General features: G+C 39.9%; 2 protein-coding genes across 9 annotated transcripts; both read left to right on the top strand.

Moving 5' to 3' along the window:
- Window positions 1-983: 983 nt before the first annotated feature.
- On the top strand, window positions 984-14,657 carry ogt.1 (O-linked N-acetylglucosamine (GlcNAc) transferase, tandem duplicate 1). 8 transcript variants are annotated; one of them, XM_026190740.2, is made up of 22 exons: window positions 984-1,325; window positions 2,695-2,845; window positions 3,533-3,776; window positions 3,901-3,969; window positions 7,298-7,414; window positions 7,507-7,586; window positions 7,710-7,905; window positions 7,998-8,138; window positions 8,235-8,335; window positions 8,765-8,918; window positions 9,175-9,276; window positions 9,394-9,573; window positions 9,867-10,025; window positions 10,142-10,231; window positions 10,394-10,519; window positions 10,630-10,800; window positions 10,906-11,022; window positions 11,129-11,299; window positions 11,519-11,671; window positions 11,827-12,079; window positions 13,215-13,338; window positions 13,433-14,657. In XM_026190740.2, exons 1-22 carry the CDS (start codon window positions 1,289-1,291, stop codon window positions 13,611-13,613), a joined length of 3,117 nt encoding a protein of 1,038 aa, XP_026046525.1. In that variant the 5' UTR covers window positions 984-1,288; the 3' UTR covers window positions 13,614-14,657. The 8 variants fall into 8 exon arrangements, with proteins under 8 accessions (XP_026046525.1, XP_026046518.1, XP_026046509.1 ...); XM_026190733.2 differs by having other exon boundaries at window positions 13,203-13,338; XM_026190724.2 differs by having other exon boundaries at window positions 9,394-9,591; window positions 13,203-13,338.
- Window positions 14,658-15,756: 1,099 nt separating this feature from the next.
- gcna (germ cell nuclear acidic peptidase) lies at window positions 15,757-21,086 on the top strand. The gene is made up of 13 exons (XM_026190650.2): window positions 15,757-15,897; window positions 16,246-16,349; window positions 17,137-17,248; window positions 17,364-17,436; window positions 17,567-17,619; window positions 17,708-17,774; window positions 17,870-17,940; window positions 18,448-18,864; window positions 18,966-19,116; window positions 19,216-19,360; window positions 19,892-20,027; window positions 20,195-20,399; window positions 20,520-21,086. The coding sequence occupies exons 2-13, from the start codon at window positions 16,260-16,262 to the stop codon at window positions 20,749-20,751; spliced, it is 1,752 nt and encodes a 583-aa protein (XP_026046435.2). The 5' UTR covers window positions 15,757-15,897; window positions 16,246-16,259; the 3' UTR covers window positions 20,752-21,086.
- The last annotated feature ends 368 nt before the right edge of the window (window positions 21,087-21,454 follow it).

Below are 21,454 nucleotides of genomic sequence, written 5' to 3'. Positions count from 1 at the left end.
GGGAAACACACGTAGGGCCCACTTGGGTTTTCCACCTAGGATAGACATGGGCTAACACAGTCATTTAAGGATAGGCTGTTGTTGTGTGCCCCAGGTGGGGCAAAGTGAGGTAATCAACTTTGCTGCTGCAGGACCCGGACGACTTACCGTAATTGATGGAACTTTGAATTCTGCTCTCTACCAGAAAATCCTGAAGGAAAATGTCTGGCTAGCACTTCATGCCCTGAAGCCCAAGCCTGTTTGGATTATGAGTGGTACAATGATACAAAACACACCAAGTCCACTTCTAAATGACTTAAAAAACAGGAAAAACAAAAACAGAAGCAAAATAAAGATATTTTAGTGGCTTAGTCAAAGTCTGCATTAAAAACAGGTTCGAGGGCAATTACTTTTTCACAAATTGGGATTTATAAATCATAATTTATCTCATTAATCTGTGTTTAATATTAAACTTTGCTTGGTGATCTGAATGATCTGTGACAACTAGTTCTTGAATTGTATATTAGTTAACATCACTACCACTTCAGTTTTTGCGCCTGTTTTATCTGCATAGCAGAGCCGCGTAGATCTCCAGCTGTGCATTGCATAACTTAAACAGAATCCACCCACTGTTATTTAATGTCGGTGTCTCACATTATTCTCGTGTGGCTGTGGTAACACGTTACAATCCACAGACGATCTGCCTCGTGAATCTTAAAACCGGTTCTCTGCTGGCTTTTTCCGTTTGCACTCCGTCTCACTGCACCAATGTGTTCTTCCGCGCAGCATCGTTCCTAATATGTTTTTTTTAAACTTTAGTAAATAAAGAAATAACACGCGATAAAAGGAGAAAAATGTAATCACAAATCTTCTGAAATATTTTCACATCGCTACGTGCGATATTTATTACAGTTTTACACACGTGTCTCGGTAACGGCGGTGAACGGATCTAGTTTATCTCAAAAACGAGTTCCACCCATCTCGCCATTTTATGATCCACTGCTGCTTTGTTGGGAAGGGGAAGCTAGCAAGAGCCATTAAACCAACAGCACGTAACATGTTAGCTTAAAAACGAGCTCTTAACAGCAAGACAATTGATTGGGTATTAGCCAGCTGATACTAACCACTGCGAGATCTACATTTGTCGCTTTAGGGGAAAAAGAAACATACGTTAGGACATTAGTTTAGCTAACTCTGCATAGCTATTGGGGCAACGTGTTTTCTGCTTGTCGCAATTTTTTTTCTCTGAGATTGTTATCTGCTAGAGGACACATTGACGACCACCGTGCAAGACTCGAAGACCGAGGAGATGGCGAGCTCAGTGGGAAACGTGGCCGACAGCACAGGTTTGCTGTTTTTATGCAAGTAATTCTACACAGAAGGCAACAAGGCAAGCTTCAAAGACTGTGTCCTTGTGTAGGTTTTTTCCCCCCTAGATGCGATCGAGCTAGTATCTAACAAATAGACCTTAAAAAAAGAAAATAGGTAAACTATTTTAACCCTGTTTTTATTTATTAAATTTGTCTTTTGTCCAACGTGGAAGAACATGTTAGTAATAGCAACGCGGGCTCAAATTTCTACCTCGTATCGCGACAATAAAAGCCCTAAAGCTAACATTAGCGTAATTTAGCTTTTAGCACAGGTTTGCGTCGAAGTAGCCGCAAATTGTCTACTAGTCACACTTTAACGCAGACGAATAAGCATTCCACGAAGGTGCTTTAGCGGTTTGCTCGGGGTATACCATTTTTGTTTCATTGATTTCATGTTTAAGGGTCGCTGTGAAAGCTAAGTAAGCACAAAGGGGCTTGAAGATGTCTTTGAAATTTGTTATCGGGGGGCCTTGCTACTGAAGTCTGGCCTGTGTCTACCGCTTAGCACAGATAGCCTTTAGGCTAATGGTAGCATTATCCCAAAGGTTATCGGCGATACTGATACCAGAACGGTTCTGAAACCCGGTATTTTCGCGCATTGACTGGTGGTTTAAGCATTTTAAGCTATACTCTTTCCACAAGTAATGTTACGTAAGTGTCATGACCGCTTGAGCAAACCGGATCTACTGCATTATTAGCCCTGCAGTAAAAGTTTAGCTATATGATGCGGCTTTGTTTTCTCAGCCCCACCTTTGAATAACTAGTTTGTTTTGTTGGAGCAGAGCGTTCTGTGTTCACTACCGCTTCAGATATATACATACATACATACACACACACACACACACACACACACACACACACACACACACACAAAAAAAAACATAAAAATTGTATTAGAATAAGTTACAATAAAGTAATCTGGTGTTTCATAAAAGTACATATTTGATATGATAAATTACTAAACATCCAAAATGTGTTATGGAGAGTTTTTGCCAGAACCTCTCACACCTGTTTCATCCATCTGCTTGCCTGTTTTCCCATCACACACATTATTTTCCTCCATTTTTTTTTTTATTTGTTAGACTTTATTGTGACTCCTACCCACACAATAAGATGTAAAATCCCCAAATGTGTATCATGAGTCCCCCCCCCCTTTTATTTTGAGTTCAAATTGTGTTAGTCACTCTTCTTAAATTAAAGCATTTGTCTTATTTTCCTCTTTAAAAAAATTCTGTTATCATTTGTCTGATTTTAATTTTTTCCATCACCTCTAACGTGTCGTTTTCCCCCTCCTTGGCTTATGTTGGTGCTCCAGAACCAACAAAACGTATGCTTTCCTTCCAAGGGTTGGCTGAGCTGGCGCACCGGGAGTATCAGTCAGGGGATTTTGAGGCAGCTGAGCGCCACTGCATGCAGCTGTGGAGGCAGGAGCCTGATAACACAGGCGTGCTGTTGCTCCTGTCCTCCATCCACTTCCAGTGCCGAAGACTCGACAGGTGAGGTGTTGGGGGGGTGGAAAAGCACACTGGGCATGTGAGCAGTAGCAGAGGAAAATGGGTCGTCTTGGCTTTGAGTGCACACACTGGGGAGTCCTGTGGAGCAGCTGGGCTGTCTTGTGCAAATCCTGTTATGTGGTTTAACTTGGGTTTTGTGCATTTCTGGTGGTTGGAGTGTAACCTTTCTTTTCAGGTGCTTGGGTCTTTCAAGTAATATGATCTAAAGGCTTTTTCACTCATTTCAAATCCTTAAATGTGGACAATGCCAGTATCATTACAGCCTTGTAATGCTGTTGAATTTGGTATTTAACCATAATACAAATGCTAAACTTGTATGCTTTTGTTGTTTACCCCAAAAACTGTTGGTTAGTAAAAATGTTCCATGACAGCTCACAGGATCAAATTGAATATGGTGATCATCTTCGTGGTATTTTCATCACAACTTATTTTGGGCTGTACTGCCTGCATGTTTGCATAGTAGACATTTGAATAAAAAGTTTTGCTCAGGTGCTGAGGCTCATGTTAATGTGTCTTGATATTTGGGATTTTCATCATATTTGACAATGCATCTTAAACTAATTTTCTGTTCTTTAACATCTTGGGCCTTGCTGTTGTTTCTGCACAGCAGTTTGAACCAACTGTGTCAGCTCTGGAGTGTAATAGTTTGTGCATAATCTTTCCTTGCAGGTCTGCTCATTTCAGTACCTTGGCCATCAAGCAGAACCCAATGTTGGCTGAGGCCTACTCCAACCTGGGGAATGTGTACAAGGAGCGTGGGCAGCTGCAGGAGGCAATAGAGCATTATCGCCATGCTCTGAGACTCAAGCCAGATTTTATTGACGGGTACATCAACTTGGCTGCAGCTCTGGTGGCCGCAGGAGATATGGAGGGAGCCGTGCAGGCTTATGTCTCCGCATTACAATACAACCCAGTGAGTTAATTTATATTTTTTTCTAAATTGTATGTGTCAATGCCCTATACATTTATTTAGTTGGAATGGCCACAAATAGGCTGTTTATAGAATTTTTTTTAAAATTTTTTTTCCATCTTCACAGGATCTATATTGTGTGCGCAGTGACTTGGGGAATTTGCTTAAAGCCCTCGGGCGTTTGGAAGAGGCCAAGGTATGTTACAGCGCGTTGGCGTATACTTAGATGTGGCGTTTGTATTTTTGTTGTAGATCTTTTTTTCTTTCTTTCTTTTTTCCTCCTTGTCCATCAATTTTGTTTTTAGTGTCACTCACTAAGACCATAGATGTTTTTTGTTTTTTTTTTCTCCGCTTTGACATTTTTAAAGCAGTCTTACTATTCAACCCACTTATGTGAAGGACAGAAAATGGAAGCATCTCCTCATTTTTCAGAGTTGCAGTTAGCTTCTTATCCCCTTATTTTAAACCTTTTTGAAGTACTGGACTGTAATGGGTTAACACCCATATGTGGAAATCAGGTTTTCTGAATTTCTTTTTAAAAAAAAAACAAAGCAATACACATACTGTTTTGTTCTTTTGTTTTTTTTTTTTAGACAGCTTACATTTAAAAAAAAAAAAATTTTTAGTGTACACATTACATTCGTCTCTACCCTATATCACTTTTAGTCCCAATGTCCTTTGCTTTACACAGACCTCTTATCAGAGATCAGTCCCTTTCCCTTCCAGGAAGAAAGGCTGGAGTTTCAAAATTCACACAGCTGAACTAACCTCGGCCCCATGCATTTCCATAAAGTTGACTTTGGAGGAAAATCGCTGGCTCGGTCTTTGAAGAAATTATGAACTGATGAAAAGTTAGTTTATCTTTGCAGTGCAAAAGATAAGATGGTTTCTAACCTAACTACTATACTCCTGTATTGTTTTTCTTTCAAGTGCCCTTATGACAGGTTCTTCTCAGTTTGCTGTCAGTTTGGGGGTGCTACACTTCAATTTATCACTTTTAAATGTATCTATATTCTTGGGGGGGGGGGGGTTACCTGAATTGGGTTAAATTTGTGATTATGGAGTTGTCTTGCTGGTTACAGGCCATCTTATTTCGTGCTAGAGGGGGGTAAAGGAGTGGGGAGGAGCATCAGGGAGTCACAAGCTCCCCAGCTCTGTCGCTCCGCCCCCCCGCGCGCTTGCTGAGGATTGGTGGAGTGGGCGCGCTCAAAGCTGTCTTCCTGACCCTTCAGTTTCATTTAATCAGTGCTTGAGCACATTCCCAACAGTGCCTTTCCGCACATATACATCAATTTTTGGATCCACTTGATGGATTTTATCCAGCTGGTTATCTCTTCAGATATCCACTGCTTTTAAATTGTTAACTGAACATATGGATTTAAGAGCAGTCATTCTCACATGCCTTAAAGTGGCACAAATGCTGTCAGGCAGACAGCTTACCATCGGTACTCCACCGCCTGCGTCAGATGCTGGGTTAGAAAGACAGAAGCACGCGCAACAGCGATGACCTCTTTATTTCAGAGCTGTGGAGGCTTCTAGATACAAATAATTAAACCACAGACTTTTCTCCATTGGCCAGGACTCAAGAAAGCAGGCCAGGATAAAGAAATCAAAGTTCTATAAATATTTCATGAAAATGCAAAAAAAGAAAAGCCATGATTAATACTTCTTCCCTTTTTTCTTCAAATATGTAATATTATTCCCAAAGAAATGGGATCAGTTCATTTGGGCAAGATCAAGCCAGTAACTGCCCTCCTGTTCTGTGATTGTAAAAACTGAATTGAGAATTTACTGGAAGCTTGACTTTCCCTGGTACTGCACAGATCAAAGCCTTTCTTCCCTCCCAGTTACCCCTAAAGCATTCCTTTTGTTTTCTTTGAAATGAAACATTCATTTGCATGAATGAAAACTAAGGCTAGTATTATAGTTTTTGTTTGTTATTTGGACAAAAGTGCTTTTTTATTTTTATTTCCATATTTTTAAAAAAATGTATTGTTTGAGAACTTTTACTAACGATCTTGTTTTCTGATTTTTGTCTCTTTTGGTTTTTCCACAACTGATATTGTTATTTAGAAGGTTTCAGGTGGGTGACACTATTCCTGCGTAGGTGCCTGGCGGAAAGGAACACTAGGGCAGCCTCAGTCCTCTCCTCTTCTTCCAGCCAGCTGCGACCACCACTCTGACAAAGTCCAAAAATATGGTAACGGGTTTGTAACTGCCAACAAAAGAAAAACCACCTTACTTCATGCTTGAGCTCCTCTGTCTTGTGGCTTCCTTTTGAAGAGCAAAAGAAAAAAGTAAAAAATAATAATAGTAATAATAATAGTAGAGCATTACAGTAAGCATTTCTTAAAATATGCTATACTAATTACCCAACTTTATATTATGTAAAAAAAGAAACTTGGTTTTGGAAGCATTAATCATGAAAAACAAGTAAGAACCCTCTAACTCTTACATTTTGGTTATTTTTTTTCCTGTTTTGTTTTGATTTCCCTTCTTTATTTGGAGTTGCAGCGTTCTGATGATCATGCAGATAGTGCGCTGTGAGTCTGCAGTAACGCAGGGGCTGCGCAGCGATATCTTCCAAGCAACCAAAAAGGCGGAAAGCGCAAGCGTGCGGCTCCCCCATACCCTTCATTCCCTTTGGCCTGTTAGTTGTGGACCTCCCCCCTCTTGCAACCAGCCTGGTTGCCAAGTGCCCCTAAATTTCAAGTGTAATTGGCTTATGACAAAACCAAAGACAACGTTTTGTGACAAATGGCAGTGTAATTATCTTAGCATTTAACCACTGCCTTTCTCTGTATTCAGAGCCATTTTGTGGGTGCCGAGTGTGTGCCAGTCTGGTGTTGCAAGTGTTCTGTCAGGGGTTGTTGGTCTGCAGCTGTTTCACGTGGCCATTCAGCAAGCGTAGCGGCGCAATAAGAACCTTTGCCAGGAGCAAGGTCATGCAAAGAGCATAATATGGTGCACAGGCGTGGTGACCCACGCAGCGCGCTCGTGTTTCTTGCGCATGCATTACAGGGACTTTCACCTGCACAAAATGCCCAGCATCCCAGGTTGTGAGATGCCTTGCTAACATCAAATAGAGATTTCATGCAGTTTGTTTGTTGGTACTTTAAATTTTAATAAAAATTGTTATTAGGGTGGGCAGACAGCAGATTTTACTGGCTCTAGTAACCACTACATTTGGTAAGGATGTGGTCATAACTGGAGGATGAGGGCCTATGTGTGGGTGTCGGTTGGATCCGCGCAGCGTAGGAAAAAGCATTGCAGCTTTGCGCGGCAGACTTGTGCGCAGGCGAGCCCATGCTGTAGACTCACTTTTTGCCATCATGGAGAATGGTCACTAATTTTGCTTTCTCTTGCTTTTTGTTTTCTCTTTTGCTTTTATTCTCAATCTCTTTTTTTTTTTTTTTTTTTAAATTTATTTTTTTTATCAAACCCTTCCCCCCCCCCTTCTATGCACTATACCTCTCCCATTCTACCTCTTCTCCTTTCCTGTGGTTATTTTAAACCCATTGAAGGCTTGTTACCTGAAAGCCATTGAGACTCAGCCCAACTTTGCCGTGGCTTGGAGCAACTTGGGCTGTGTGTTCAATGCCCAGGGAGAGATATGGCTGGCCATACACCATTTTGAAAAGGTCAGTTGCATAGTTTTTTGTAACATTAATCAAACTATATTATGAGACACCTTAACAGTATCAAATATAAAGTCTTTTTCCTTGGTTTTTAGGCAGTGACACTGGATCCAAATTTCCTTGATGCATACATCAATTTAGGCAATGTTTTGAAGGAGGCCCGCATCTTTGACAGGTGAGTCTGAATCATGACAGATTTTTGCATCTGCTTGTGGGTTTTTTGTTTTTAGGTTGTAGCATACATCATTTCATTTTAAATGTTTGCAGAATATTCATAACTTTTATTCACATCTTCCAGAGCTGTGGCTGGATACTTGAGAGCCCTGAGTCTGAGCCCCAATCATGCTGTTGTCCATGGAAATCTGGCCTGTGTCTACTATGAGCAGGGCCTCATTGACCTTGCTATTGACACCTACCGCCGTGCTATTGAATTGCAGCCCCACTTTCCTGATGCCTACTGCAATTTGGCAAACGCTCTAAAGGAGAAAGGAAATGTAATGTGTTTTTTGTCTCGAATCTTGAGTACCTCTGAGGTCATTAAACACTTGCTGAGTTTTTACTGACTGAGTTCTATTTTCCCTAACAGGTGTCTGAAGCCGAAGAGTGCTACAACACAGCTTTGCGTTTGTGTCCAACTCATGCCGACTCCCTTAACAACTTGGCCAATATCAAGCGTGAGCAGGGCTACATCGAGGAAGCTGTTCAGCTCTACAGAAAAGCCTTAGAGGTGGGTTTAACATTGTCAAGATTAACAGATTTGAAATATTCACTTTTACAGTAAAAATGATCATGTGGTGATACTTATTCAAACTTTATTCATCAGGTGTTCCCAGAGTTTGCAGCAGCTCACTCTAACTTGGCCAGTGTGTTGCAGCAGCAGGGAAAACTGCAGGAAGCCCTCATGCACTACAAAGAGGCAATCAGGTTTGTAAATGAATGCTGGAGACAACTGTGGACTTTGAGTTTATGCCTGAAATTAGCTTTCTTTTTCTTTGTTGGGCTCATGTTTAATCATTCCTGTCACTTTTCTAAAGTGAGAATAGCTGTCTTAGTTCAGACATGTTACTGATCTACTAACTTTAAATGGATGTTTGATTTGTAGCATTCCTAAAAGTCCCGTTGGCAACATTTACCGAAAAAGCTGCTATCTTAATAACTGCTGCTAAATAACTTAAAGTTTGTACATGAAAATAGAGCAGTAAGTATACTGTGAAGCCACCTGAGTGTTGCCAGATATGAGTGAAAAATTAAATCCATTAATTTCTCTCCTGTGACACTCCTATGATTATTTACTTTTGTGTAAAAAGACCTGACAGCTGAGTAATTTTGTTATGTGGTCTGTTTGAATTTTAGAATCAGCCCCACATTTGCTGATGCCTACTCAAACATGGGGAATACACTAAAAGAAATGCAAGATGTTCAGGGAGCTCTGCAGTGTTATACTCGTGCCATCCAGATCAACCCCGCCTTTGCTGATGCTCACAGCAATTTAGCCTCAATCCATAAGGTAGGACTATTTCTTAATTTTACTCTTCATATGCTCTCTCTAGATGATAGATAGATATAGCACTTCACTATTAGATTATCCACCTCCAGGTTGCTTCTGATGTTGCTTTTCACATTAAATTAGTAAATTTAAAGATGTATTTTCACACAAACCTAATTAAAAATTGAGCAATGGATACCTGAGTTAGCACCCGTTTGTTAGTTGAGTATGCCTTTTGGAGTTTTAATTTTTATGTTTGTATTTATTTTATTTTTAGGATTCTGGAAACATCCCAGAGGCTATTGCATCTTATCGCACAGCCTTGAAACTGAAGCCTGACTTCCCTGATGCTTACTGCAACTTGGCACACTGCCTACAGGTGTTCATCTGCTGTTATACTGCATCTTTCTATTTTTTATTTTTTTTTACTTCTGCTGTTATCAAAACAAATTTTCTGACTACTTTTTGTTGTTGTTTTTGCCCCCCACTTTTTCAGATTGTGTGTGACTGGACAGATTATGATGAGCGGATGAAAAAGCTTGTGAGCATTGTGGCAGACCAACTGGAGAAGAACCGCTTGCCCTCAGTGCACCCACACCACAGCATGCTGTATCCGCTCTCTCACAGCTTCCGCAAGGCCATTGCTGAGCGCCACGGAAACCTTTGCCTGGACAAGGTAGACAAAATGATCAAAGCAAGTAAAGCTTTAATATATATTTTGGGAGGGTGGAAGGTGGCTGGTGATGGAAGTGCCTGCAGGGTATGGGGAAGGTAAGGGGGGTGAGCAAGGTACTGGGTATAAAGAAGTAGAGAAGCTGGTGGTGAGTGGGTCGCTTGGAGTGATGAAGGTATAGGGGGTAAGAAATGATTTTTGGGCAAACAAATTTTTATGTTGTCAGTCAAACATCTGCCATGTAGACTTTACTGTCCTACTGTACACGTATTCTTATAACATTACTTACTCCACAGATTAATGCACTGCACAAACCGGCTTACGAGCATCCCAAGGATCTGAAAGCTAGCGGTGGACGTCTGCGCATTGGATATGTAAGCTCTGACTTTGGCAACCATCCAACCTCCCACCTGATGCAGTCCATTCCTGGAATGCACAATCCTGAAAAATTTGAGGTAATTTCAACTCTGAATTGGTTTTTATGGTTTAAAAAAAACGGTGCTTATTACACTCTGCAATGTATTGACACAGTGTTGACTAAAGTCTTAATTTTGTTTTCCTTACCCTAAAGGTGTTTTGCTATGCACTCAGCCCTGATGATAGTACCAATTTCCGTGTGAAAGTGGTCGCTGAAGCTCATCATTTCACAGACCTCTCACAGGTAACTCGTAACATGTTGTTTCCTCAACAGTATCTTTCTATTTATAACACATCAACCTTGAGCATTTCTATTTTTAACTTGGAAGTCATTTCAACCATTGTGCTGTCAGATGCAATGTCAGGAACTCTAGCCATTTACATAAACTGTAATTTTTGTCTCCAGATACCTTGCAATGGCAAGGCAGCTGATCGTATTCACCAGGATGGAATCAACATTCTAGTGAATATGAATGGATACACCAAGGGAGCAAGAAATGAGCTCTTCGCCCTCCGCCCTGCCCCTGTTCAGGTAAGCCTTACATGTAAATTGTTAGCCTGTCTAGGGGATAGCTATATTTCTGCTTGTGCAATATACTGACCGTGAAAACGCACAGCTAACAATTTCTACCTATTCTATAGGCTATGTGGCTAGGTTACCCTGGAACCAGCGGAGCTCCCTTCATGGACTACATCATCACAGACAAGGAGACATCGCCTACAGAAGTGGCTGAGCAGTACTCAGAGAAACTTGCCTACATGCCCAATACCTTCTTCATTGGAGACCATGCCAACATGTTCCCTCACCTCAAGGTTTGTCCAGCCTTACAATGCTGCAGATTGATTCTATGAGCTGTCTTGTTTTCCTAAAATTTTACTTTCACTGTTGTTGTAACTTTATTTATTTTTGACCAACAGAAAAAGGCAGTGATTGATTTCAAGTCTAACGGGCACATCTTTGACAACCGCATCGTTCTTAATGGTATTGATCTGAAGGCCTTCTTGGACAGTCTGCCCGATGTCAAAGTGATAAAGGTGAGTAAGGAAAAATATCCAGAAACTTTATTAAAACAGATGTTTAATCTGAAACAATAATTCTGATTATTGATGAACATGTTTTATTTATTTTTTAATCGACCAGATGAAGTGTGACAACAACCAGGAATCTACTTGTGACACAAATGGAGCCCTGTCCATGCCTGTAATTCCCATGAACACAGCAGCTGAAGCAATCATCAACATGATCAATCAAGGCCAAATCCAGGTCACAATCAATGGCTTCACTGTCAGCAATGGCCTAGCCACCACACAGGTAAGAGTCACTATTAGACGTACACACTTTGGCCACTTTTGCTTCATGTAAACACACTGTCTGGACACCCTGGTCACGTTCCCATATATTGTCACATGCTGCTTCTTTTTACAGAAGTATTTTAGTCAATGTTCCCTCATTTAGGAGGGACTTTAAAACAAAACACTTTAAAACAAATGTAAGCGTTAAGGCCGCAATATTTTCATTCCTCATGTTTAGATCAGTAACAAAGCTGCAACTGGGGAGGAGGTGCCACGCACGATTGTTGTAACAACTCGTTCTCAGTATGGTCTCCCAGAGGACTCCATTGTCTACTGCAACTTCAACCAGCTCTACAAGATTGATCCACCTACTCTCCAGATGTGGGTCAATGTAAGTTTGGACTGTCCTTATTATTAATGAACTGGAGTTCCTTTAACTAAGAAATTCTGTTTAAGGGCGTTTCAAAGTGTGTGTGTGTGTGTACATATATACGTGCGTGTGTATAAAAATAAATAATCAATCTCTTAACATTTGTCTTGTTGCAGATCCTAAAGCGCGTGCCCAACAGCGTATTGTGGCTTCTTCGCTTCCCTGCAGTTGGTGAGCCCAACATCCAGCAGTATGCTCAGAACATGGGTCTGCCAGGCTCTCGGATCATTTTTTCTCCTGTGGCCCCCAAGGAGGAGCATGTGAGAAGGGGCCAGCTTGCTGATGTGTGCCTAGACACTCCTCTGTGCAACGGTCATACCACAGGCATGGATGTTCTCTGGGCTGGAACACCCATGGTTACTATGCCTGGTGAGCAGAGTTTTCAGGAATAGGCTTGGCTACCAATTAGGGCTGCCACAAACGATTATTTTGATAGTCGATTAGTCACGTATTATTTTTGCGATTAGTCGACTAATCAGATCATGCATCCATTGGACGTAAACGTACAGCTTGGTGCACCAGCAGCATCTGCTCTTATATAACTATCATTAGCTTACAGCTTTAAGTGTTTAAGGTATGTGCTAACTAAAAATAAAGACAAGATGATAGTTTATTAAATTGTAATGAAATTTGCAGATTGTTTCGGTGAAGTTTAATAAACTCCTTGCTATCTAAAATATAACGGGACACCGGAGTATATTCTCGAGCATGTTACACTTCTGATAATCAGTTGTCTGCTTGACGTTTATTCAGCTGTGTAAAAACTATAACTTTAATCTCAGCCAAACCGATTTACTCAGGAACAAATAAAATACTAAAAGCCAAACAGTAACATTTTTAAGTTATCTAAGTGACTTATATATGTTTAACCTGAGTAGCGAAAGACGGCGGTGGGTTTGAAAACTATTTGCCCGGAGTCAGGGGTTCTCACCGGCTCTAGTGAGCTTTGCCCACGGCTAGCTATCGAGCTAGTGGGTAACGGACATCAGAGCGCTTTTCAAAATATGTGGTGTCTTGATAAACTGAGCAGATATTTGAGGTTTGCACAGCTACATTCTCGCCTGAAAATGTTAAACGTTTATTTTGTGACCTAGAAAGAATAATAAGAGTAATATTAAAACTAACTAGCTGCCGCCACTGTTGGAAATTGAGCCGGGCTGCTCTAATTCTGGGACAAAGCTACTTCTTCGGGGTTTTCCTTGTACATGCAGTGCTGCCATCTTTAGTTTCATTCTGTTATTACACTCTTAAATCCTACTACTTATTCCTGCATCTTTTGGGATCTTACAAAGCTTCAAACGACACGTCGACTATCACATCAGTCGTCGACTATTTTGATAGTCGACATAATTGTGACTAGTCGACTAATTGTGGCAGCCCTACTACCAATTGTTGCCATAACACAAGTTGAATAATTAACAGATTTTAAAAAATATAAAAACATGACCATGAGGAGAATGTTAATTGAAACCTGTTTTCTTTTAAAATATTGACACCACTGTAGGTGAGACTCTTGCATCCCGTGTGGCTGCCTCACAACTCAACTGTCTGGGCTGCCCTGATCTAATAGCTCAAAGCCGCCAGGACTATGAGGACATAGCAGTCAAACTGGGCTCCGACATGGAATAGTAAGTAGATGTTTATCCTAAACACTTAATTTTATTTATTTTTAAAACATACTTTGTCACCTGCGAACTCTGATTACTCGCCCTCCTCCTATAGCCTGAAGATGGTCCGAGCGCGTGTTTGGAAGCAGAGAATTTGCAGCCCTCTTTTCAACACCAAGCAGTACACAATGGACCTGGAGAGGCTCTATCTGCAGATGTGGGAGCACCACAGTAATGGCAACAAGCCAGATCACTTGGTCAAACACCAGGCAGTAGAGGCTAGTGAAAATGCTTGAACTGGAAGCATGCAGAATTATTTTCCCCTTTCCCCCAGCCATTTTAAACCCCCATCAGCACCATAGTTTGAATGGTCCGTTTCCACTCCAGCCCCTTGTCGAACTTTTGTCTGTATCACTCTCCTTTGCTATTAATGGGACTCTTGTTTTCAAGGAGCCTACACATGTTCACATTTATATCCCATTTACACTGATCGTTGCCTCTCACATCTGCATCTACTGAGCCAGATTGATCCTGAGACATTCAGGCAACTCTTCTGAGACTCTTGTCCTAAAACACAGTATAGGTATTTGGTGAGCATGAAAGGATTGTGAATGCCTGGCTTCCTTTTTTTTTTTTTTTTTTTTTTTTTTTTTTTCCCCTTTTTTGGTACTTGGATCGATGGATTTACTTTCTTCTGTCATTGTGCATATGGGACTAAGTGCAGCTTGTGGAGAGAATTTCCAGCCGTCATTACTTGTTGATCTATTTATAAATGGATTAAGAGTGTTGTGTGTTTTAAAAATGACATTGTTGCACCATGGAAATTGTACCTGACATGTTTCATCAGCTTTAACATGCAATTATAAAATATAAATTGCTGCAACTCTTTAGTTTTTTTTTTTTTTTGTTTTTTTAAAGCTCCTCTCACATACCTGCAGAAGTAGGTGTTCTAAGTTTCTGAAAACATGACAAAATGAGAACTTCTGAATGCCAACTTCATTAAGCAAGGACTGTTTATTACAAGGACTATTTATTATCAGGACTATTATCAGTTCTCAACATGTTCATAAGACTGGACAAATCTAGAAAAAGCAACTCCTGTTAAGTCAGCGGGGAAGACCTAAATGTAATTTTAGATTACATACCTTATACATTTTTTTTTTTTTTTTTTTTTTTTTTTTTTGGTTTTTTTAAAATCACACAAACCTGAAGCAGGCGGGTAAGTATTTCTAAGCAAATTTTCTTTTTTTTTTTCTTTCTTTTTTTTTTAATTGTCTGTTTACCTTTACGCTGTCAACGATGCCATGAGGCACTATATATAATAAATATTGAGATGGCAATCACTTTGTATGGTGTTTTGTACTCGATGGTAAAGCCGGTGAAAAACTGAAACCCTACCCCCTTTGTTTCTTAAATCCTCATCAGTGTGCGGTCAGCAGCTCACAGCACCTTGTTAAACTTGGCAGATTTATGTACTTGTATTCAGCTGTGCCTTTCTGGGTCCATTGGAGTCTGCTGACAAAATGAAAACAAATTTCCTGTGCCGAAATCTTCAAACAATATTGGCGTTTATGGAAGTGTTTAAAATAAATAAATAAATAACAAGTCCTGCATTCACAAGTATACCAGTCCCACAACCAGGTGGAAGAAGAAATTCAGTGAAAAACCAAATGGCTGACTTTTATTTTTTTATTTTATTCCCCCCCCCCCCCCCCATGTTTTTATTTAACATTAGTGGTAACAATTGAACAATTTCCTCTGGATATTTATGTTACATGCACTTAATATAAGTTACCAATGCTTTTTCTCATTGTCATTGGAGTTAAAGTATGGATCTCCTTTAAATGCCATTTGCTTTGCTAACTTGTGTCAGTAGTTATATAATCTGCATACTTGTGCTTGATCTGTGGAGTGAATGTCAAAATTCATAGTTGACCAACATTCTAATCTAGAATACATAGATGATGAATTCACAGACTGACTGTAGGACATGTGGCTGTCCAATAAGACTGTCATAAATCATAGATAATAAAAATATTCAATATATAAATGCATAGTTGGTACGTCTGGAGCTACTAAAAGCCATGGCGATTCCTTGTCAGACTGATGCATGACAGCCAACCAAGTCAAGTGATACAGGTAATAGAAGACTTTCATATTATCTGGTAAGATGAGATATAACAAATGTGCACATAGATTAATTTAAGTTTTGTTAGCCATGACAAGTCTAGTTAGACAGTGTGACTAGTTGGTTTGGGTGACGTATAACGACTTGCTGTAATTAATTTCTACCACAGTGATTTAAACATCAATTTGACAGATTATTTTTTCTATTAAAAGTAGAATTGCATTAAAAACTGAATTGAACTTTATCTTCCTGTGAAATTTGTCTACGTGATTATTTTCCTGCAAACGTAGGTGTGGACAAGATGGTTCAGTGCCACTCCGAACGCGCTACGATTGGTCCAATATCACGGTGACAACTTCCGGTGCAATGGAGCACAAGATTTGAATTTAACTTCGTAGTTGCTTCCCTATTCTCTCAGCCACTCTTATTCTCTTATAACAGAAGCGCAATTGGTAATGAAATAACAAATATTGTCGGGTTCGTTTGTTTGTTTTATAAGTCGGTAATTCAGTGTGTGCTAATGAGGGAAAATGAACCAGCTAGCTCTTGTTAATGTTAGTTGATTAACGCTAGAGACCCCGTTGCTAACGGTAACGCTAACGCTGCTCAGCTAAAGGCTGTAACCCCTCAACCATATAGATATATTTTGTTCCAACCAGAAAAATTAATTGGTTAAATGAAAAATGTTTGGTAAAAACTATCAATTAGCAGCACTCTGTGGTTTTATGTTATAAAAAACCAGCTTGATGTTAGCGCTGGAGCAAACTTTAAATGGCTCGTGCTATTGTGTGCTATTGCAGACTTGAAGGAAACTATGAACGATGCTACGTCCAAGTCTTTTCACAAAGTGGCTAAAAGAATGGGGTGGATGGATGAGGGAGGACTGGAGGAAACGGAAAAGAAGGTTTGCTGCATACTTTTTTTAAACCCCTAAATTATCGCGGACTTCATTAAAAACTGGTAAACACACTGGCACTATTAGCCTGGGTTGCTGGAACAGAGAATAGCTCTCAAGTACAACGTTTGAGACAGAGGAGAGATGATCGATCGTCTCCCTTTTAGCTTCATATATCAGATACCTTTTAAGAGATACATTTTTTAAATAGTCCGTCAACCTAGGTCGACAATATTTGTTCCGCACTTTTACATCTGAGGAATTGTTTCAGCACGAATATCTCAAAACTATTAAAGACAAACTCAAACTTCAATGAATTTGGTCAAATAATAAATGTCATGGCATCACGATCTGTAATTTGGGGCAGGTGCATCAAAACTGTGTGATGGCTGGTTGTTTAAATAAATATTTGTATAAAAAATGATTTTTGAATGGAGTACAGTTGTATTTCACAATGTCAATTGAAGCCTCTAGAAACATTCTTAGTTACAAAAATGCTATTTTCATTCAACTTGTATGCTGGATTGAGCAAATATGGTAACCAAAACAAAAAGAAAAATATCAATTGATAGTCTAATGTCAAAATGTTGGTACTCAGGTAGCACTTTATTAATGTCTAAGAAAATAATTTTGTTAAATATACAGATTTTATTTATTTATTTTTTTTTTGGAGACCCACTATGGCAGGGGTTGATTTTGTTGATTTGCATTTAAAAGTGATGGTATCACCATGAAGTAAATAATTGAAAATGAATAAATAAATAAACATTATTATTGTTGTTGCTTCTGTTTGCAGTTGATGAGTAAAATTGGTAAGAGTCGTCATGCTGGCACAAGTGGTCATGGATCAGCAAGTAAGTGGAGAAACTCTGCGTTGAGCGAATCGAGTGACGATGAATTTGACAGGTGTAAGTGTTTGGGCTTTTTAAAAAATTTTTTTTTATTAATGTACAATGCTTAAAGGTGTGACTTTGGTTTCATGTATGGATTTAATTTTTTTCCTATTACCCTTTAATGCCTTAGTTCTTATGGAAAAAGCCACACCCCAAGCTAAAGCCACTTCACACAAGCCACGCAGTCCTGCAAAGACAGGCAGGTATGAAAATGTTTTCATGAAGCATTTTGTCTTTTTCTGATCTAGATTTTCTATCTGATTTATCATTTCACACTAATGACTATATTATGATATAACTAAAGTATTTAAAAAGCACTTTTATTATTTTCAGTTCAAACATTGTGGTGGTGAGCTCAGATGATGACAATACTGCTTTTGAAACATGTAAGTGCTAATGTCATTCTTCTGGTTAGATTTTGTCTATATATCCCACCAATACAATTTTTGGATATTTTATCTTTGCTCATTGAAGTTCTTCAGCGGGCAAAAACTCCCAATACCAAACCCAAGAAGACATCTAAAAGTGGCAGTGAGGACAGGTGAGTCCGATGAATTTTTATCCACCACTTTTATTTCCCGTCAGAAGTAAATGTTATTTACTGCTAAACATTTTCCCCCTGGGTTAATTTCACAGCCTCCATAATTTTATAGTTGACGACTACTCATCAGATGATGACTTTGTTGAGCCAAAATCATCTTTCAAAGGTAATTTTGCTGTTGTTCCTCACTTCCAGCATGATCCCAAATAATGTCGGGAGATGTCACATGCAACAATAAATGACACAGCCTTCACATTTACCTATCATTTGATCCCGGGAGGAGAAACAAATCCCTTTGGAGTTGCATCAGCAAGGCAGCCTGTTGTGTTGCTTCTAATATAACAGTGATATTGATTTAATTCATTAATGGGGAAATGAGCTAAAATCTCATCTTGGGAAGTTGCACCTGACTGATCTACGGCCTAGATTATCAATCAGTCACACCTAGTTGTTTATGCCTACGTGACAGTGTTCACTTGCTGTGTGGTTTACAAACCGGGAGAGGATTGTTCTTCACTTTGCAAATTATTTTCTGGTTGTATACAAAGCTTTTGTTGATGTATCAGGCGTCTTGTTTTTTCTAATTTCCCTGTTGCTGCTTTTTTAAATATGTGTCAGATGCATATGTAAAAGTCTGTTAATTTATTTATTTTTGTCTCAAATTTTTTTGTAGTTACTAAGAAGACCAATACTCCAACATCCCAGCCTCAAACAAGGCGACCCCTGTCTCTGTATAATTCACCTGTCTTTGTCAGCGATGATGAGGATGATGATAATATTGTGCTGAAGAGCACTTGGAGAACCCGTCACACGAGGCCCAAGTCACTTCCAAAGACCAGTGAGAATACTCCTCCTCTGTGCAATGACGATGAAACTTCGCCGTCACTCCCCTCTCCTCCTGCTCTGTCTCCTTTGTGTCGTCCTTCAAACGGAGCTAAAACATTAGTGATCTCTCCCAAGCGCACTTTTTCAATGCCTTCCAAGCTGGATGATTCAAGCAGTTCTGAGGAGGAGTTCACATCCCTGCTGGAGAGACTGAAAAAGAAAAACAATTTCATAGGGAATTCATTCCTGCCGAACAACAGCAAAGGTACGGTAACTGCTTAATTCTGAATGTTTGAATCTGACAGTCTTTTGTTTTTTTTTTGTCATGCTCATATCTCTTGCTCTCCTTTTTCCAATTAAATTTAGAGAGCAATAAGGAGCCTGCTGGGACAGTCTCAGTTCCTTCTGTATCCCAAACACCAGGCTCTAAATCATTAGGTGTGAAGACACCTGGAAAATCATCGATCTTGAAGCCAGCCGTCAGTCAGAGCGAGCCGAGACACGGTCCAACCAGCAAGTGCGTCTAGTGGATGCACTAATTGGGCACCAGATAGTGAGCCTTTTCCTTTTATACACGAACGTTTGTCTTCATTTTGCTCTGTTTGCTTCCCTCTAGGAATGTGCTGTGTAAGACCCCGGGCTGCTTCCTGCAGTCGCTCACAAATCCCAGCTCCAGCTATGTGGGCAGCTTTAAGCAGAACAAAGAGGCACTCACAAGTAAACTCTACCACCTGTACAACACCACAGTGTTTGAGAGTAAGGTAATGAAGAGTCATTGTTTACTAGACTGTTTTCCATTTGAAGTTGAGGAATATTTAATTTGATGCACGTGACGTAAAAGAAAATCTCCAGACTTTGTGAAATACCCCTTGCTTTCACTGGTTGCCTAAAGTCTATTGGCAGCCATAGTAGAACCACCATCTGTAATATATTGTGTGTTATGTTGTTAGACATAAACAAGTCAAGGATGGGTCACATATTGAAGCTGCAAAGCTCTCTGGTTGTTTTGTGTAGGATAGCTGTTGTGCTAAATGATAAAATGCTCACTAATGAGTTTCAAGAATGAAGATATGAACTGTGAGCAAAGGCCGGAATCTCCCATGCAGTTCTTTCAATATTGATGTACAATTTAAAACTCCAGTATTCTTTTTATATTATTATTATTATTGTAAATTAAATATGATGAAACGCTCTGCGTAAAGAACGAAATATTTATACATTGCATTGTTTAATGTCTTTGCTAACAGGGTGAGTTTTTGTTTTCATTTATTTCTAACTTTCTTTCTTTTTAGCTCCCTGCGAATATGTCAGTGACCTGGAATAAGAAGATGCGTAAAACAGCTGGCTACTGCGTTACAGGGCAGGAAAAGGGTGGAGGAAACCGCTACGCCCGCATAGAACTGTCAGAGAAAGTCTGTGACTCTGCAGGTAATGGCTTACTAAGGTCCCCTAGAATTATTTGCTTGTCAGGGAAGCTGCGACCTTGTGGAGCTTTAGAATCTCTTACTGTGCTGTTGTTCCTGAATATGTGCGTGCGCATATATACGAGGTACCTCGTCTTGTATGACAACATTGTCTTTGTGCTTCCCTGCTAGATCGTCTCAGGGACACACTGATACATGAAATGTGTCATGCTGCAACATGGCTGATTAACGGTGTAAGGGACGGGCATGGAAACTTCTGGAAGCTCTATGCTCGCAAAGCAACACTGGCACATCCGGAGCTGCCGATGGTCACGCGCTGCCACAGCTATGACATCAAGTACAAATTCCAGTACCAGTGCACTCGCTGCAAGAACACGTATGTAAACCAAAACCACTTACTCCATTTTATGAGTCACTGTGTGTTTCCAGAGCGTTTGAGCTCATTTCAGCCTGATTAATGTCTCTTTTTTTTTTTTTTTACTGTGATTCCATATAGGATCGGCCGTCATTCCAAGTCACTGGACACGCAGAGATTTGTGTGCGCCCTCTGCACTGGTCAGCTTGTCTTGTTGACGCCTTCTAAGCCACGTGCTCCCACGCCTTTTGCCAACTTTGTCAAGGAAAATTACTCGAGTGTACGACAGGAGCTAGCAGGACAGAGTCATGCAGAGGTGATGCGGAAACTTAGTGCAGACTTTGCCTCGAAGACTAAACTGAGTCAAAGCTGAGCCAGTATGTGTCCTTTACACAGGCAGCCTATGAAATATCTCAGTCAGATAGTCTTACATTATTGAGCAGCTATGATTCTCAATGTTTTTTTTTTTTCTGTTTGTCTGTTGATCATTAGAGTTGCTGTAACTGGAAAAACTGAATGAATAGAAAGTAAATGTTTCTGATTGTGTGCTTGTGTAGATGATAGCATCAAACAATGTCATACTTAATAAGTGACAGTACCATGGTAAATGTCTGATATGAGCCTTTTAATGCTGTGCTGGTGCGGTTTTTTTTCGTTTGTTTGTTGGTTTTGCACCTTCAAGTCTTCAAATAAAGTTTAATTCTTTAAGATGGTCAGCACGTGCGCTAGCTACAGCCTGAACACAATGCTCAGTGTTCCTCTGCTCATTGTCATCCCGCGCTCCCCATCACTCCTCAGACACACTCGGTTCTTGCTCCTCATACACCTTCTCCTCTGCAATAATCTCCAGGTAGGTCTGCACATTTTGATTTTGGATTTTTTTTAATTAACCAAACCCTTCTTAGATATTATTCTCACAAACATTTGAGCTAAATCATCATAATCAATGCTTTTTCAGCAACTCATCAGGACAATCAAAGCAGTTATTTTAGGATGTGGGGAAGATTTTTCTGTGACCCAGTTTTTGATCTTGGGCGCTACTAATCAGGCCTTGTCATTGGTTTGTAAATTCTATA

The sequence above is a fragment of the Astatotilapia calliptera genome, chromosome 2, assembly GCF_964374335.1.
Source record: "Astatotilapia calliptera chromosome 2, fAstCal68.1, whole genome shotgun sequence".
Lineage (NCBI taxonomy): Eukaryota > Metazoa > Chordata > Actinopteri > Cichliformes > Cichlidae > Astatotilapia > Astatotilapia calliptera.
The sequence above is the reverse complement of the archived record's forward strand: the minus strand, read 5'-3'. Positions and strand labels throughout refer to the sequence as shown.

Excerpts from the sequence above, each read along its gene's own strand:
- ogt.1 (XM_026190689.2), top strand. The coding sequence starts at position 1,289 with ATGGCGAGCTCAGTGGGAAACGTGGCCGACAGCACAG. Across the intron at positions 7,906-7,997 it reads CTCTAAAGGAGAAAGGAAAT|GTGTCTGAAGCCGAAGAGTG; the intron begins GTAATGTGTTTT and ends TTTCCCTAACAG. Across the intron at positions 9,277-9,393 it reads ACTTGGCACACTGCCTACAG|ATTGTGTGTGACTGGACAGA; the intron begins GTGTTCATCTGC and ends CCACTTTTTCAG.
- gcna (XM_026190650.2), top strand. The coding sequence starts at position 16,260 with ATGAACGATGCTACGTCCAAGTCTTTTCACAAAGTGGCTAAAAGAATG. Across the intron at positions 19,117-19,215 it reads AGACACGGTCCAACCAGCAA|GAATGTGCTGTGTAAGACCC; the intron begins GTGCGTCTAGTG and ends GCTTCCCTCTAG. Across the intron at positions 20,028-20,194 it reads GAAAGTCTGTGACTCTGCAG|ATCGTCTCAGGGACACACTG; the intron begins GTAATGGCTTAC and ends CTTCCCTGCTAG.